At 40.3% G+C, this 19,043-nt stretch overlaps 1 protein-coding gene across 4 annotated transcripts in view; it reads right to left on the bottom strand.

Moving 5' to 3' along the window:
• The window catches only part of LOC134638595 (multiple C2 and transmembrane domain-containing protein 1-like), a 132,181-nt gene extending 113,969 nt beyond the window's left edge, over positions 1-18,212 (bottom strand). For all 4 annotated transcript variants that reach the window (XM_063489327.1, XM_063489329.1, XM_063489328.1 and 1 more), the window contains exon 1: positions 17,470-18,212. In XM_063489327.1, the coding sequence (XP_063345397.1) occupies positions 17,470-18,003 (534 nt within the window). In that variant the 5' untranslated portion in view covers positions 18,004-18,212. The remainder of the gene's footprint in view (positions 1-17,469) is intronic.
• Between the last annotated feature and the right edge of the window lie 831 nt (positions 18,213-19,043).

The following is a 19,043-nucleotide window of genomic DNA, read 5'->3' as shown; positions in this document are numbered from 1 at the left end:
AGCTGCGTGTTGTAACTGCAACCGTATAAATAGTGTGTGAATAAACGATCCTGCAAAGCATGTTCATGTCGTTGGATCTGCCGTGGTCATTTACAGTGGTGCCAAAACCCAGGATGGGGGGCGCGGCAGACCGGGTGACATTTCAATGCTCTTCAGCATGCTTTATTTCACAGTTGCTGTTAAACATACACGAACGGCCCAGGATCACCATAAGACAGTCAGGATGCAGTTGCCTATTGTAAACAGTGCTATAAAAACTAAAAATACTAGTCCAGAAGGCAGCAAGCTTAGAACAGGACCAAAAAAGATGGCCAAGAGTACCGTCCACAAGTTTACATTTATCACATTTGGGGGAAACACTAGGAAAAATCTTGTTCAATTTGGTTTTGGAATAGTGCAACCTATGGACTACCTTAAATTGAATTAACTGAAGCCGGGCATTAACAGAGCACAGTTTTATCCGGCTTAACGCTTCAGCCCATAAATCGTCAGAGATATCCAAACCAGTGTCCCTTGTCCAAGCCTCTTTAATATGGCAAGAGGAGGTTGCCGAAGAAAAAAGGTTAACAAGCCGAGAGATTAAGTGTTTTGAGGTGGGAGGTTCGTTCATTATATTATAAAAGACATGCTGCATGGGGATAGTATCTAAATTCGAGAACGCTTGCTTGACATAATTCCTAATTTGTAAATACCGAAAGAAATGACTTGTAGGGAGATTGTACTTTGTCTGAAGTTGAGCAAAAGAGGCAAAATGATTGTCAATATAAAGATCTTTTATAGCAGTTAACCCTTTAACAGGCCATTGTTTGAAAGCAGCATCCATTGTACTAGGCTTAAAACTAGGATTATGGCAGATCGGGGCAAAGGTTGACAATTCCGGGAGGTTCAAGATTCTCTTAATTTGGTTCAATATTTTTACGGAGTTGCAAAGAATAAAGTCATCACATATACTAGTAGTAACCGATTTTGAAAATAAAATAGCTGGTAAGGATGCTCCAGTGTGCTCGATAGCGGTGCTAAGCTCCATTTCGAGCCATTTGGGGCTGGACCCACATCCCAAAGCATCACCAACTGTAGGCAGATTCCAAAAGACCCAGGCTCTAGCATTACAGGCCCATGTTTGAAAATTGGAAGGCCCAGACCACCCTCGTCTGTGGGCTTTTGCAAGTGAGACTTCGAGATGCGGGGGGGCTTGTAGGCCCAAACAAAAGGCATGATAATGGCATCCAATGCTTTGAAAAAGGAGGACCTGAGAAAAATAGGAACGTTCTGGAATAAGTACGTGAATTTAGGGAGCACAACCATTTTGATTATATTGATACGGCCAATCATTGAAAGTGGGAGAAGTTTCCATTTATCTATCATACACTTGAGCTCATCAATTAGAACCGAATAATTAAGCCTGAAGAGGAGTTTTGAGTTCCTAGGGATGTTAATACCCAGGTATGAAAAATAATCCTGGGAGACCTTAAAGGGCAAACTAGACAGGAAATCACGGCCCAGACCAGACGACAGCGGCATAAGAACAGACTTCTTCCAATTAATGGTGAACCCTGATAGGTGGCCAAAGCTGTCAATCAGTTTAAGAAGAGGAGGAAGGGAGATCTTTAAATCTGAAAGAGCCAATATGATATCATCTGCATACAGACCGATGGTGTACTCTGACGTACCACAATTTATACCAGAGATATGGGAATTGGCTCTGATGGCAATGGCCAGCGGCTCAAGAGCTAAAGCAAAAAGCGTTGGAGAGAGGCAACAACCCTGCCTGGTCCCACGGTGTAAGAGGAACGGGAGCGACCTCTCATGGTTGGTAAGGACCGAGGAACGAGGGCAAGCGTACAGCAACTTAACCATATTCAAAAATTTCGACCCAAAACCAAATTTGTCAAGAGTGGCAAACAAATAAGTCCATTCCACCTGATCAAAAGCCTGCTGGGCATCAAGTGAAATCACCGCAGAATTGGGCAGTGTCGTTGAGTACATTGCATCTAAGAGACATCTAGTATTTGAGAAAGAAAATCTATTGGGGATAAAACCCGATTGATCAGGATGAATTAAAGAGCCTATATGCTTATTTAACCGGTTGGTTAGGACTTTAGCGATTATTTTTTGGTCTGAGTTGAGAAGACTTAGGGGACGATAGGATGAAACGTTAGTTTCGTCTCGGTCTTTTTTCAGGAGGAGGCAAATATGGGCATCGTAGAAAGAATGAGGGAATGAGCCGTTTACCACTGAGCAATTTACCATCCGGAGCAGCAGGGGAGCAATAACATCAATATGTGTCTTATAAAACTCAATCCCAAAACCGTCCGGGCCACAAGCTTTACCGTTAGGAAAGGAGCAAACTGCAATTCTAATTTCCTCCAGCGTAAAGTCTGCATCGAGTGAGCCCCGTGCAACATCAGAAAGAGTTGGGATGTCTAAAGCATTAAGAAAATTAGTGATTTCAGTAACTGTGGCAGTGGTACCAGATGTACATAACTGACTATAAAAACTACGAAATCTGTCATTTATCTGTTTGTGATCAGACAGCAACTGGCCAGTTGAAGAGAGAATTCTGTGTATCGCCCTATCAGCTTGAATGCCCTTTAGCTGTCTGGAAAGCACCTTGTCAGCCTTTTCACCAAGCTCAAAATGCTTCTGTTTTAATCTGCGAATACAATTCATGACCTGCTCCCCTAACATGTGGTTGTAGTCATATCTCAATTTTAGAATGGTATTAAGTGTGTCATCAGCCCCAGTATCGCGATACTTCTCCTCCAACACAGCCAGCTCTGCCTCAATATTAGCACGCAACCTGAGTTTGTCCCTTTTCTGAGAAGCTTGATAAGCAATAATATGACCTCTAATAACGACTTTAAAGGACTCCCACAGAACTGAGTCCGAAACTACACCGTTATCATTGAATTGTAAAAATTCTGCAATTTTAGTAGATAGGTAATCCGTAAAAGAGACATTTAGATATAAAGAGGGGTTGAATTTCCAATTGTATTGGGAGGTGTAGAGGTTGGCATATAACCCTTTCACATAAAGCACTGACGTGAGCAACTAAACCGCACGAAAATAAAACACGAACTAAACATGACTAAACAAATATTATCAAATATTATCAAATTATCATCTAGTGGTTCAGTGGGTATATAGCTAGCAGCCTAGAAACGACATTTTCTTCTACTATGAAGACTGTATTTTTCCCCTTTAGGTTGTAAATATTCTCAGTTGCCCACTGTGATAAAAAAAAATAAAAATCCTTTCATGTCCTGGAAATAGCACACCCAAAATATTCCCAGTTTCTTTTCAGTATTATGGAACATACTTGGGGGATTTCCTGATGTAATAACTGTATATCACATTGTGATGCAGCTCAAGCCCACACATTAACCACAAATACATGCAAACAGATATATAGCAGGAAATGCAGGATATAGCGCAAAAGCTATTTTAATTTTGGGGGGGATGGGACGGGCTATTCCTCGTACAACCTGGGATTGTTCCCCCACACAGTGTGTCATCACAGCAGCCCACACTCCAGACCTGGAAAGAAGCCCACACTCCAGACCTGAGGTACTGTAGTAGCAAACCTTGCAAGTTTCAGCCAGTGATTCATCCTCCTTCATTGTAACAACACCCACATGCACACTCATACAGCCACATGGTTCTATTATAACCAGTAACTGGTCCCTTAGAAAGCTTTCTTATGATACTTAGGAATTCTTATTCAATTAAGAAAAAAAATGCTTATTCATGAACATTCCTGATGAAAACTGTCCATGCGCCAGGGTTAGGACATTATTTCTCATTGTATCCAAAATCCAGTTTCACAGAAGGCTACACGATCACTGTCTATTAGTATAGTCAGTGTAGTCAGCGTGAAAGCAATCCCAAAATATGAGATAAATTAAGATTTTGTGGGTTAATAGATAGATATGCCGGGTAAATTTCCTCCTTTAAACTAATGGTGTGTTCTGCTAATGTATTGGTTTGCAGATGAGTTTGATCATCAGGAGAGATTTCATTTTTAAAGCAGATAAAAAAGGCAGAGAGAAGGAGATGAACAGATGGCTGATGGCTGGAAAGTAACATTCCCAATTTACACACTGTGATTGACACTTCAGTAGCACTGTTAGGCAACAACAAAAAGACTTCCTCTCTCACTCTCTGCATCTACACACAGTAAATTATCACAGAGATTTCTGCCAAGTACATCTATCTTGTCACTGCACCGATTCATACACTATGGGTTTTTTTCGATGAATCTTTGTGATTCCTTTTCTATCGAATATAAATGTTTTTGTGTGTGTATTCTGCACTTTCATCGGGAAACATTTCAGTTATTTCCATATGAATTCAATTCTATGGATGAACTCGGCCTGATCGTATGCACCCAATAGCGGGCTTTGCTGTTTTCTTTTTGCAGCCTGCCTATATTATAAGACAGAACCCAACAGTATTAGATTCTGCACATAAACAGCATCATCTGTTGAGTGAACACACACAAAAGAGCTCGGTTTATGCTGTACGGCATATTGAAGGCCGACGCCAACCCATCTTGATGCGTCCATCTTTCTAAGGATGTGCGACTTTATACGCCAGGATAAAGATCACTAAGCTGGGTGGCGATGGATGCTTCATTCATGCTGAGTCATGATATTAGAGCAAAGCTGATCAATAATAAACATCCATCCACATGAACCTCAGTTAGAGGCTCTCAGGTGTGTAATTTGAAACCAGTGAACCACAGACTGTATTTAGGGAAATGTCAAACTACAAAACTCCTTTAAGTTGCATATGAGTGCAGACATCGCTCTTACAAAAAAACAAAAATGTAACCATACCCTCAAGCACTTTTTGTGTGAAGACCTCATTGAGGGCAAGTTTCACCAATACTGTAGGACCAGAAACAACTCTTGCGACTCACAATGGCACAAAACTCATCAGCCCTTCATCTGGACAAGCTAAAAATAAACGATAGAGAAGGAGTCCTAGTATTGCATTAATGCACTGAACTCACCCCTGATTTTGTGGAGCTCATGGATGAAAGAACGAGCAAACGGTCTAAAGTCTCCCACAGCAGCACAGCTCACAAAAGTTCATGGCGAGGGACAGAGAGCGGATCTGTGTGCGACTATTTGAAGATGTGTGCCAGGGTATTTGTGCTGCCCCCCCGTCCACTGTCTCAGTCAGCGTGTCAGCAGCAGTTGTGTATATAAATGGGTACAAGAATGCTCTAAGCTCATAAAGGGCATGCGGCACGCTAATGTGAGAACACTGAATTGGCACTATTGTGGATGCCAGTGTCTCACACTGAGGGTCTGCAACTGTCATGCTTCTTTTTTATACAAATTTACAAATAAGCAACAATTTCCTTAACATCTCTGATATAGTGTATACATATACAGACTAATGAGATGGCAAAGTAGAGCTTGATCAAAGGGTCAGGGAACAAAGAGTAAAATTAGATGAAAAGTATTGCTGTGGTACTGAAAGCCTTTTTTTAGTAACTGTGGGCTGTGGTCATAATCATGACTTAGAAATAGCAGCCACCTGTTGGTGCTGGAGATTCTGGCACAGCATAGAACGGCAGGCTGGTCTCTAATGGGAAACAATTTACACAATTTGTCCCATAGTGACAGAAGACCGGCAGAAATGGACAATCGCTATCATATTAAGTCTAGACATTGTAGTCCAGAGTTAGATCTATGCTGTTATTGTTCTGATTTCAATAAGTAACAACCAAAGCAAAAGTAAAACACCAGTATTAGTTAATATATTAATATTATATATTAATATTATTTTTGAAGATAAAATTATACGTATAATAGAACAACCTGCACTTTAACAAAGGACATTTGTTATTTTTATTGTTATTTGTCTAGGTTCATGACAACTGGCAAAAATGCTAGAGAACACGTTGCTAAGATCTGTCAATTTCAAATGTATACAAAAGAAAAATAGATATTTCTGAAGAAAGGTCAACTGCAGAGGTAAGTGTAAGTTATGCTTTATTCAATGGAAATGTTTATGCATCGCTAGTATTCTACAGTTTGGTGTAGAATAAAAATAATAAACTGGCATTCAATGCCAACAAATAAAGCACTCACTTGTTTTCCCTCACAGAATTTGGGATGGCGAAATCTTCAAGAAACACACGCTTGAGTTTCTCTAAACTCAGGTACTTTTTTTTGTATCTTGTTTTCAGCCAAAATCATATTTGCAAGAAAGAGCTAAATAATTACTTTATATAACCAATTCAAAAATGTAGCAATGAATCTCTGTTTTTAGTCATCGACTTTTTGTTTTCATTACTGGTCATTAGGAGAAATCCATCAGCAGCTGACAGGAGGTTCTGCATGACGTGGATCAGCACGATGGTAAAAAGACAAGTGGAGAAGCAAACTGCAGAACTGCGCAGAGAGTTTTCTCTCATGAATCAGGCCCTGAGAGAGGAGATGGCAGCTGAGCTTCAGGAACAGCTGAGAGAACTATTGTTAGAAGAAACAGACAAGACACCATTGTGCTGCAGCAAGCTGGGCTCGGACCTGAGGTTGGCATCGAGGTGGCAAAGGGAAATGGCGGGAGGATTCGAAAACACTGATGAAGACTACGAAGGTGGGGAGATACCAAAAACATTAGCCTTTTCTGAAACACACAATGACACAAACAGAATCTTCATATTGAGAAAAAGCCTGAAAGAGGAATCCTTAAAGATTTCATTGACCAGTGATTCCAGTGACACTGACTCAACAGAAAACAGAAACATCTCCAAAGATGTACAAGGGAAGCCAGACTCAGGTACATGCAAGCAACAGAAAAATCAGAGCTCTTCCTCAGATGTCACTCCTATCCGGGACAGCACCACTAATCCCTTCTGCACTACGCAAAGCTTCATTTCCAGTGAATTCAGCCATGAGAGTGAGGATGAAATGGTCCACGGAGATAGTGGAAAAGATGCTTTGATGATGGACAACCATTGGAAGGAATGGTTGGACAAGCAGGAAATGAAAGGATACAGCCACAAAAAAAAGCAAGTTAAAAGTCAAAACAATATGGAAAAACAGGGAACGGCAGCATCTGGTGTATCAGAGAAAAAAAAGGATCAAAACTTGAAAAGGGGTGACACTATGAAGAGATTTAAGACATATATCAGTGATGTCTTTAGCTCTCATTCATCGCATAAGTGGAAGAAGTTTGAAAATGAGGATGGAAGCTCATGAAAAACAAAAAACAAAAAAATAACTGATAAAAACTGAGCATACAATAAACTAACTTGTGCATTACGAGAATAGTCTCCAGCTTTGATTGATTTTTGTGTTGCAGAGCACATTAGTTTGATTTACAAGTTGGTAAGTGATAAAAAAAATGAGAGTAAACCTTTCTGGTGACCTTTTAGGCCACATAAAAGCAAAGTGCCTGCCTATAGATAACCTTTATCTGACATTCGACACCCTGAAAGGAAAACTAAACAACCTCTCACTGAATCAATAAAAGGCAACGTTATGTAAATGAATCTCTGGCCAAATGACTGCAATAAGTCTGTACTGTGATTTAACTTGATTGAAACAAAGTGGTCTTTACTGATACGTGTAAACAAACTTTTCTGTGATGAACAAGAATGCATTCATGCAGTGGATGAACTTTGAGCTGCAGATTTGCAGATATAACATAGGATAGGATGGCCCCAGTTTTTCCTTTTAGGCTAAATGAGAAAGTTTCATGACAGTTTAAATTCATTCTTATTTGTCAGATACAGTCACACAAGCACAAAACAACAGAAAATAACTTAAAGTATGCCATATATTACCTTATAATATATTATCATATATTACCTTAAAATGTTTGTTTAGTGATGTAGGTGTGCACTCCAGTGGTATTATAGTTTAGTTCAGTAAAACAGTCACAAAAGGAACAAATCAGAAAGCCATAGCAGCAGTAGTAGAAAAAACGTCTACCTTAAAAGAAAGGTTTTGTGTGTGTGAGTGTTTCTGTGTGTTTTAAGACTTTCTGCACTACAGTTTGTTACATCTACCAAGTGTATGGATTTTAACTGAGCTATTTTTTAAAGTTAGTTGTTCAGTGTCTGGCTCTTGGCTTACTTTAAGTCAGTTATTGCCCTCTATATTACCTCTTATTCACATCCTACTGCCTTCTCTGTTTTTAAATAAGAAATTTCAAGTTAGCAGTCGATATTTCACAGAGTGAGAGGAGTTCTCTTGAAATTCAAGTGTTTTCCAATATCTAAGAAGAATATTTATCAAGGGAAAAAGTTTAAATCAATCTGATAGCATCCCAGCTGCTTCAGAATTAAAACATAGAAGTGCGATACAGATTCCTTATTTGCTTTAAAAGGATACGGTACTTATACAGTCTGGAGAGTACGGACTGTAGTGATTTGTCGGTATATTTTTAGTATAATGAATTGCTTATGATCACGTGCATTCACTGAGCCAAGAAGCCTTGCTGTTCGCATGCTGTCAGTTTCCTCTTTTCTCTCCGGGGGGCCATGTCAGTTTTGTACCAGTAGGTGGCAATAAGTTACTTTCCAAGCTCCAGCAACATTTAGACGCAAGCTCAGCAAAATGAATCAGTCAGGACCTTAAATACAAACATACCCACAGGGAATTTTGACTCAAAAAATCAAAGTCAAAATGTATCTAATGCAGTAAAATTCAAGCAAAAAGTAGATATTAGCTACAGTATGTACAGCTGTTTGTGGGAGGAAAAACGTTTTCAAATCTTAGCAGAAAACCACTCAAGTAATCGCTTATTTTCCTTCCTACTTTTTATAACATTGCCAAATCATAATTAGGATGTAAGCATGTAGTGACTGGGTGGCTATTAAATGCACTAATTGTCTCAGTGAGTGTTAAGAGCTAGACAAACATAAATCTACAATTCATATCCCATTTGCTAAATATTTGTTTATTTTAAAACTACATGTGTAAATGCTTTCAGTAGGATTTCAACAAAAAATGATGTCACCATCTCTGTATAACACATTATATCTTGGTGTCACTGTTAGAGTGGCATCACTGTATGTGTGCATAACAACTGCTGGCAAGCTTTCAGTTGCCTTCAGTCATTTTCAGGAAACATCATCATCAACAACAACATCCGACCTCCTGGATTCTTTAACAGGCCCTCATGTGAAAAGAATATCTACCTCTGCTCAGCCACTATGAGATGCATCCTTCCACACCAATGTTTCAGGACAGCAGCGGTCACGTCTGTTCCATGTTGGGATGGAAACGCCAGAGCTTGAGCTGAGTTAACTTTAATCTGCTTACTTATGTTAATAAAGGAATTTTCACGTTTTCTTACTTGCTATGTTTGACCTATATGTGCCATGTAGGAAAATAGGATCGCATAGAAGTCTGCCAAGTCGAATGTTTGATCACATTCACAAAAGTGATATTGTTCTGTCGTGTGTTTTTATCTTAGGCTAAAACTCAGCCATTGCAATATTAGAAAGAAACCCCCAACAATCAGATGATCCCCCAGGAGCAAACACTTGGCAAAAGTGGGGAGGAAAAACTCCCTTTTAACAGGAAGAGACCCCTGGCAGACCCAGGCTCATCAGGTGCAGCTATCTGCCACGACCAGCTGAGGGGTTACGGTAAAGAGAAGCTAAGTGAGAGCATTAGGGAACAGGACAAAGCATTTTAAAGTGTGATTTTTCTTTAAGTATGTTCTACAAATATTAGAATAGTGAGTTTGTCAGCTACAGCACAGTACTGCAGTGTTTGAAATACTTTACATTTGCTTTGAATAAACTGAAAACCCAACACAATCTAGTGATGTATTTATGGATATTTTACAGTCCGACTACAACACTAGACTGAGGTTCTCATTTGTACTACTGCACAGCTAGTTGGCAGGTTTTCACAGCTAAAAGAGATGCAGTAAAAGTCGACAGAACAAGTTAAACTCTACATCAGCCCTTCAGTCAAGCAAATTCACTTCTATATTCTAGAGATTTTATCAAATATTGGGCCAAAAACCCCTAAAAGAGGCAGAGGCGAGGAAAAAGTGAAGTGGCTCTTTAAATAAATGACTCCCGCTGTAAATATTTTCCTGCCTCACTCTGACACTCTATTAACAGCTTTCTTTCAGTCTGTCTCTCTTGCTTTCTCTGGATCAATAAAGTGCCTTTTCAGATGATTGCAATGACTTCCCAAGAAACCCAGTGGGCAAACAAAGATGTTCTCCTAAGTTCAAGCACTGCAGATTACTTCATTCTAAAATCAGGCAATAGTCCACTCTACCTGCTCTATATTTTGTTCTTAAAGGGATTCATTATATTACTTCAGACGTATTTCAAGTGGTTTATAAATCGTTAATATGTTGCTGACATAACCCCAGTTATAGGGAGCACAAATACTCAGTATTTCAACTATTAAAATATAAATTTAAAAAAAAAAATGTCATTCTACAGTCATTTGAGAACTGCATTTATATTTCAAAATAATCATTATCATAAGGGCAATATCCACACCATGCATTAATAAGAAGGCAATCCAAACTGAAATGCCAGACACTTTTTTTTTTTTTTTACTTTATTTACTTTAGCTACTAAAGATCCAACATGGACCCTGATCAGCTGCAGAATAAAAAACACTTATGACTAGCTGACCAATGTGGCAGCTTAATCTATGCTACAAGGAAGCTCATTTACAAATATTCAATATCTCTTCCTCACCACAGAGGAAGTGGGGCCTGCATTGAGTTGCAAATAATCTGCATGTGATTAGCATGAAGAGCTGGGAAAAAAGAAATACACACACACAGCCTTTGGCCACAGTGTGTTGTTTTATCTGGTAAGAATGACCATACCCCACCTGTGTCATGTTACTGTTGTGTGCCCGCGTCTGTCCTTGCTTTCATCTTGTGCATTCAACCTTTTAAAAGCTGTCAGCTGGTAGGTTGTTAAATTTCAAAAGAGTTGAAGGTTAGAGGAAGACACATAAAGTAAGAGACACACAAGCTTTGATTGGCCTCTCAAACAAGGAAATGACTTTGATATTTTGTTAAATAAACCAAAACTTTCCAGATATTCACAAAATGGGCTATTGTGGCATGTCATGTGAAATTCGACTACCCCTACACACAAATCCCCTTCCTACACTGAACCTCTGCTTTGATCTGATGATGATTAATCTATGTGGGAGGGCATTAAGAGTTAGAAAGCTAATTCCCCAGCTCTATCCACCATTTACAGGCTGACCCGTCACTGCCTGCTCTCTCATCACTCTGATTGTCAATCATGTCTGCAACCACTTCTGGCTAATACAGTGTATATGCCAGATTACTGAATGCTACTGTACTTAAATGAGAGAGTTATTGTGAGAGAAACGCCAGAGCCACATCAATCACTTTGTCTCTCTTGTGTATTGGTGTCATTCAAGAAGGCACATCAGCACTTCTGATTCATTTAGCAGCATACACTGTTATGCTTAACCTTGTCACAAAAACACTCTGGCCTCAGAGCATTGAGCGAATGAGTGTGCATGCCTATATGTACCTGCGTTTAGTGTGTGTGTGTTCTTGTGTTTGAAACTGTGTGGCTGAGACTGCAGAGGGCAATGCTGGAGGGCAACACAGTGTCACAGCTCTGAGATCCCAGCTTGCAGTGCACAGACTGTTCTCCTGAGAAGCTGGGGTGGACTTTGAATTTGTCCTCGGAAATGTCTTGTGCTGGAAGAGTGTCGCTATCAGAGAGGATAACACTGAGGGCAGAGGAGATGAGAACTAGATCAAGGAGACAATTCAGGTAACATTATCTCTCAAGGACACAGAGAGGTGTAACAGAAGGAAAAAAAGCAGAACCAGAACAATTCTGACAGCTGCACAATACCTACATATTAATACTGAACAAACTGCTTATATTCAACCTCTAGCTGAAATGCTAAAATGCATCTTTTTAGTGTATTTTCAACTCTTCCACTCACTTTTTAATTGGTGTTGAATTTCTACTAGTATTATGAATAAATGACAAAAATATTGAAAGTCTAATAATTTACATAGCAACAAAACAAAAAATCCAACTAAAAAAGGCTACGTTGCTAACTGCATGAGCAGAAAGCAAGGAGACACCGTGCTGTCAGGTCACTGCTTCATAACGAGCGTAAGCGACAGCTAATGCTGACTCACATTCAAACATGTGGGCACTTAACACAGACAAACCTGAAGGGAAGGGCCTGGCCACAGGCTTTGGTTTCCAGTCCTTCATGAAACAATGCAAACCACTCAGCTGCACCTCAAACTCACATTAAATCTCATAAATGTTTCTTGTCTGCATATATGACCATAGTTCAGAATTTTCTGTGGCAGAAACACTAACACACTCCAGGCACTGCAAGACACTCAATCACAAAGTGGAGAAGTAAAACTCATCAACATTTCCAGATGGTGTCAGTCTTTTGTCAACGTGAAAATGTTTTGTGTTTTTTTCCCTCACTTCACAGTGCCAAGGCGTCTTTGCGGTCAGCATCAATCATGTGTCTGTTACAACCGATGATCCCCCCGGGCTGCAATGAATCCTGATTTAAGCTGCTGTCAAGACACTTTAAGAACGAGGCCATGGGCTGTTTCCAAGTGCCCGTGATTCTACTCTCACAACACTACTCAGAAGACGACCACTAGTCATGCACTTATTCCTACAGAACATCCAAACATAGCTCATTTCACAGTCGGTGCATTAGCAAATCAGGACAATAGGTAAAATTACCCCAGAGTTACAGTTTCTTATATTTCTGGACAAGATCAGTCTGCAAGATTTTGATTTTAGTTAGCTATTTGGAACAGCAAGCCAAATATCTAAAAAGATTGCCTAACTTACTTTTTAACACAACATGTAAAGTTAAGAACATTTTAAAGCACTTAAAAGATATGGTTAACATTATCTGACAGATTTCATCAATACAAATACCCGGAACATGTTTTACATCAGCTATATTAAGCAGTAAGCTGTGACGGCAGTCTCTGTGACACAAAAGCCCACTTCCATGGTTGGTAAGTGTTAAATATTTTAAAGTACTACATATGAGCTGAGCAGAGGAAAGGAGAGTGCAAAGAGAAAAAAGTCACGATGTAGTCTCTGGGTGTGACTGAGAACTGGAAGTAGAAGGAGCACTAAATCTGTGTGTCCACAAAAAGAGGCAAAGACTGTGTTTTAATGAAATATGTCTCAGTTGATCTCAGATTAACTGTTAAGTTTATATAGAGAGACTAACAAGTAAAACAAACTGACGGGAAAGCTTCAACATTTGTTTTAACCCACCACACCTGGATCACAAACTACTTTGGCCACAATACACAGAGTAACTTATTACAACTACAGTACAATACCATAGAGAGCAACACTTCAAGTGACATGAGAGATAAACATATGATGGATGCAGAATGATGGAGCTAAATGTAGTGTAAAAATAATTGTAAAAGCAACCTATGAGCAAGCATTTAGTGACCGTGGGAAGTAAGAACTCCCTTTTAATGGGAAGACACATGCAGCAGAGTTAGGCTATAGGTTGGGCAGCCATGTGCTACAACTGGTTTCGAGGGTGAGGGAAGAGAGAAGAGTAGGGAGGTCAGGATTAAAAATGTATTAGTACAAACTTGTGACATATACTTTTATCCCTACTTCACATTGAGAGCTAGTTTTCTCATAATAATACAAACAGACGGGCAAAAATTTATGATGCTTTATTTCTACAATGTCACTATGTTTTATTTTCACACAAGTGCACACTTTTAAGATTGCATTTTCCAAAGAGCTTTGTATACAAATTTCCTTTTAAATGGAAATCAAACAGCTGAATCATATGAGGACTACAAGCACTTTCTGAAAAAAAGAAATTTGGAGTAGACAAAACTAGGACGGTATCTAACTTCTTATTCTCAAAACATTAAAATGTATTCTTTGAGTTTTTAATCAGATGATTTGGGATTTTTTTTATTTGTTTCTAATTGCTCCATCTTATGTTTTACTTTCAGATCAGATTAGAGTACAATATACACAAATCCTGAGCCATACCAGTCAATATTATTATTTTGTACTTGACATCAGGCTTCTTGCCGCTCAGTCAGGTAATGAGTGAAAGGTTACTCTGCAAGACTGAAGGTTAGAAACATGGCCGCATCAGTCAAGGACTACTAAAGCAGATATCTATTAAAGGAAGGAAGAAGTTTAAAAAAAAGCGATGTAAGCACAAGTGTTTTCTGCTGTCTTTTGCTGTGACAAACAGGCAAAAGGCAGCAGAAATACCAACACGCTTGAAGTTAATGAGTTAGTTGACTTAGTGACTTAGTTAATGATGACCCATTTGCTTCAGTTCAAACACACATACATACAAGAAACATCTAAATCTATCAAACCCTATTAGGATATATACTCACTGATCCGTTCATTAGGTACAACTGCTGCACTGCTTGTTAATGCAAATATATGAATGACCAGTCACATACCAGCAACTAAGTGCATTTAGGAATGTAGACACAGTCAAGATAGAGTTTACAGAAAATGATTGAAAAGTCAACAGAAGGTCTCTGGGTAAAAACACCTTGTTGAATGAGAGGTCAGAGAAAAATGGTCACGCTGTTTCAAAGTGAAAGGCAACAGTAACTCAAATAACCACATGTTACGACCAAGGTGTGCTGACTTTTAGCTCTGAATGCACCACATGCTGAACCTTAAAGCAGATGGGCCACAGCAGCAGAAAACCACACCAAGTCACTCCAGTCAGCTAAGAACAGGAAACTGAGGCTACGGTTTGCACAGGATCCCCAAAATTAGACAACAGAAGATTAGAAAGACAGTGGCTGATCTTCATAAAAGCATTCTATCAATGGTTTAGGCTTCTGGTGGTGGTGTAATATTGAGGAGGATGTCTGAGACATTCTATGCATTTTAGTACCAGTGGAGCATCATTTAAACACCACAGCCTACCAGTGTACACACCACGTCCATTCCTTTATTACAACAATGTACCCATCTTTTCGTGGTTGCTTTCAACATATAACACACCATGTCACAGAGCTCAAATAATCTCAAGCTGGTTTCTTGTAGATAACAATGAGTTTACTGTGTTCAGCTGGTCTCCATGGCCTCCAGATCTCAATCCAATAGAGCACCTCTGTGATGTGACGAAACAGGAGTTTCACATCATGGATGTGCAGCCAACAAATCCACACCAACTGTCATGTCATGTTAATATGGACCAGAATCTCTGAGGAATGTTTGGAGCCCCATGTTGAATCTATGCCAAAAAGAATTAAGTCGATTGTGAAAGCAAAAGAGGGTCCAACCCAGTGAGTGTAGATGGAATGAAAGAGGAAAAAGTAAAATCACAACTCATAGATATGTTTAAAAAAATGTTTATGATGTAAAGGGCACTGAAACTTAATGTCACAAATATCAGTCATGTTTGACTGCAGCCACTGCGCACACATATAGAAAGACTTTCACAAACCTCTCCACTGCATTGAAAACAGCAAAGTTAAATGCACTTGAGCCAACAATGAAATTACTTACAGAGCTTGGCAGCAATCCCTTACATCTCTCACTTTCCAAATCAAATTGCAAAATGAATTTTCATGTTACACATTCTCTTATTTCATTTATGAAATGCTAGCTAGAATACTTATTCTAACAGTAAAAGTGCATGTTTTTAGTGTCACATTTTCTGTTGGCTGAGGAAACACAAATGCATCATCAAACCTGTGCAATCAGGGTGTATGCACAAAAATGCACGTGTAAATGCATGATGATGCAAAGCTAGATTATTTGTCAGTGTGTTTTTTGTTTTTAACAATTGTTCCCTCAGGTAGTAAAGAAGCAAACCTAATCCTACTTCATCTGTCCTCATCTCCTGTCTCTTCACTTGTTCCCATCTCATCTTAATCTGCTCTTTTCCCACTTCATATCATCTTATCTCATGTGGTTTCAACTCATCCCCTAGTCATGTCTCATTACCTGTAACCCCATTAGATCTGTCTTCATTACCTTTATTTCCTTTCATCACCCATCATCTCATGTTGCACTTTTTCCCATTCCTAGTTCCACTATTAGATCCAGATCATGCACTATGTACTCTATTTGGTATAGAGGTATACAGTAAAACTAATAAGACAGAACAATAATGCTGCACTATGACCTTGGAAGATTATGCCACTGCTTTCTTCTCGGGCAAAGGAAAGGGCCAACAAATGACCAAAAAAAAAACTTGGATAAAGATGGCAGCGATAGGAAGTAACTAATGCTTGAACGCGGCAACTTTATTTGGCAAAATGACATTTCTCCACATTATGTAACTGAAAGGCTTATTGACGAAGCTGTAAGATCAATTTCAATGAAGTCACTGCATTCTTTCATTTACCTCTATAGCTGATCATGGTGCACTTTTCCTATACAGATTTAATGGATAACAGAGCTTTTGCCAACCTCTGTAGGGAAAAGTGTGCTAATGTGCTTAATCACTTTCAGACAGCAATCTGGATGATGCTCAGAAAGTCTGGAGCACTTCAAAAATGATGAGATGAAAAGCTTTGGAGCAAGTGAAAGAAAATGCGCCTATATGATTTTATGCATGCTGTATCTTTAGTGTTGTTCTCATGATATTTAATATTATGACAACATAACTTGAAAATGACATTCCATTTTATTTGACTGAAACTGAAACTTAAAAACTTGAAGTTTTCTCTCTGATGTTTTGGGCTGAATGATTTTTGTGAATGCAATCGTTACTATTAGCCTTCATGCTTGCTGGCATATGGTTTCTCTTGGGGCACCCTGACTCAGCATGATGTGTGGTGTGGGAATATACCTGCCATCAATCTCCAGCAGTGCCGGTGGCTTTTGAGATGAACGTTTGACAACCAGCCACTTTTCATGAAAACAAAAAAGACAGGATGAACCTGTGAGCATGCATGGGCCTGTTGCAGCCTCTGTCTAAAGGCAAGGGCACTGAGACAGATGGTCGTGAGTCTAGGGGACAGTCCCTCTGGAAGAAACGTTTGTGCGCAGGCTAAACGAAGCCAATGGCATCAGAGCATGCTGTCTGTTTAAAAACCCTACCAGGAAAGACTTGAAACTGAAATCAGCTGATCTGCTCAACGTATATGGAGAAACTGTGATGGTAAAATGATACCAAACAAATTAGCTTGTAAGGTGGGCGGTTGTTTATGATCACCACATAAATCTACAACGAAACTGGATGTATATATCTAGCCAATACAGTCCTCGATGGTGGAGACAGTAAAGAAATCAGCGGACTGGAAACAGATGAGTGCATAGGGGCAGTGGGACATCGCATCAGCACAATCATGAAACTTGTCTCGTTTATTAAATTAGCAAATCAATAAAGTCTTGCCTGCTGTCTTCTATTTTCAGTCTTTGGGGGAAAAGAGGAAAAAGACAGTACGACAACAGAAAAGCTGCTATGTGCGTTTGGGACTACACGAGTCTTTACTCACAGAATCACTTGCGTTTTTACGCAGCTGCTCCTCCTCTCCCGTCACAGCGGCCGGGTCCACCACCAGCTTCTCGAAGCACGCTGAGCCGAGAGAGGAGCTCTTCTGCTGGTACACCATCAGCTGGGACATCGGGAGTTTTGGGCTTCCGTGCGCCGTGAGCTCTGGTTTGCTCCCCGTGGCCCCAGAAGCCGTGCCAAGAGGCTGTAGCAGAGGCTGTCCGCCGCTGCTGGTCCCAGGAACCGCATCGCTTCCGAGAGCTTTGTCTCCCTCAAAAGGTGCCGGGGTAGAGCAGCATAGGTTCGGCTGCGACGACGAAAATACCCGGTCCAGCTGTTTCTTTTTTCTCTTAAACATCCAAAGCCCCGATTCCTTCTTGCTGCCCTCCGCGCCCCCGGCACCACGACGCTCTGATCCCAGTTTCGGGCTCAGCCACGGCTTGGTTTTTTCCTGGAAATTCTTCCACATTCTCCGCTGGTAGGACAAGGACTCTTGCCCCTTGGCTGTGCTCTCGTGTTTCGGTGATTTTTGCTCCATTGTGCCTGTGCAGCAGCCAGCCAGCCTGAGCACACTCTGTGTAGTGGACGGATGTCACAGTTGGGCAGCTGCGGCTCGGGTGCACTTCCACTGATGATCAGTTTTTAGAGCGCCAAGAACGAAACGCGCTGTGCGACAATGAAGGAGGGTGTCAATCTTCCTGCGAACCTTGCAGAATGCCTCTGCAGACTACTCTGTAAATTTTTATGTCCCACTGTGCAGTGGGCTAGTTAGAAGGAAGGCAAGAATTCATGTAAGATATAAGATATCTCACCTCAGCGATGAAAGTTGGAGCACGTGCTGTGACTTCATCGCGATTGCATAAGAGATTTTAAAATTATTCGCCCGCTTTTCTTTGACTCTCGTCCACGGTGTTTAACCAGGGGTTAGGCAAACTTGCCCATTAATTATTGTATTCAAATGAAGGACGAAGGGTGCACCACGCCGCCCTCTGGCCAACCGTGTCACTTGACTGGGTAATCTGTATGCTGGTGATTGCATAACAGTACCCCACAGTGCCTCGTGGAGATGTTTATAATTTAATTGTGGGTCCCATGTCATTCCCATCTGAGTTTATATCTTTGTATTTCAGTACTTTATCATACGTGCATTTTTTTAACCCTCCACTTTTTTGACCTTGGAAAAGCAGTGCAGACAGAGACTTGATGTCCCTTTTGTCACATGAATGGTCTCGCGCTGTTTAAGCAAGTCTGGATATGTTTCACTGAATGTTATCACCCACGTGCAGCAGCGAGCAGGCATCACTGAGCAGCCTCCCCTCTCTCAGCTCTCTCTTTAGTTGCTGCGCTGATGTATAATAACTCATTACGTCTTCCACCCCCCGGCCCTTGTTTCAGCGCTGGCTGTTCTCTGCCCTCTTGTTTAACACTGTGTCCTCTCTCTCTTAGAAACAAACACACAGAGACAGTAAGAATGAAGTACACGGGTTAATCAGAAAATTATCATCAGTCTTTAGTGCTGTGCGATGAATTCGGGGATGGATTAGAGATTCAGGTTCTCTTTGCTTGAAATTTCTGTCA

The sequence above is a fragment of the Pelmatolapia mariae genome, linkage group LG12 (assembly GCF_036321145.2).
Source record: "Pelmatolapia mariae isolate MD_Pm_ZW linkage group LG12, Pm_UMD_F_2, whole genome shotgun sequence".
In the NCBI taxonomy this organism is placed as follows: domain Eukaryota; kingdom Metazoa; phylum Chordata; class Actinopteri; order Cichliformes; family Cichlidae; genus Pelmatolapia; species Pelmatolapia mariae.
Note: the sequence above shows the minus strand (reverse complement) of the source record. Positions and strands in the feature narration are given on the sequence as shown.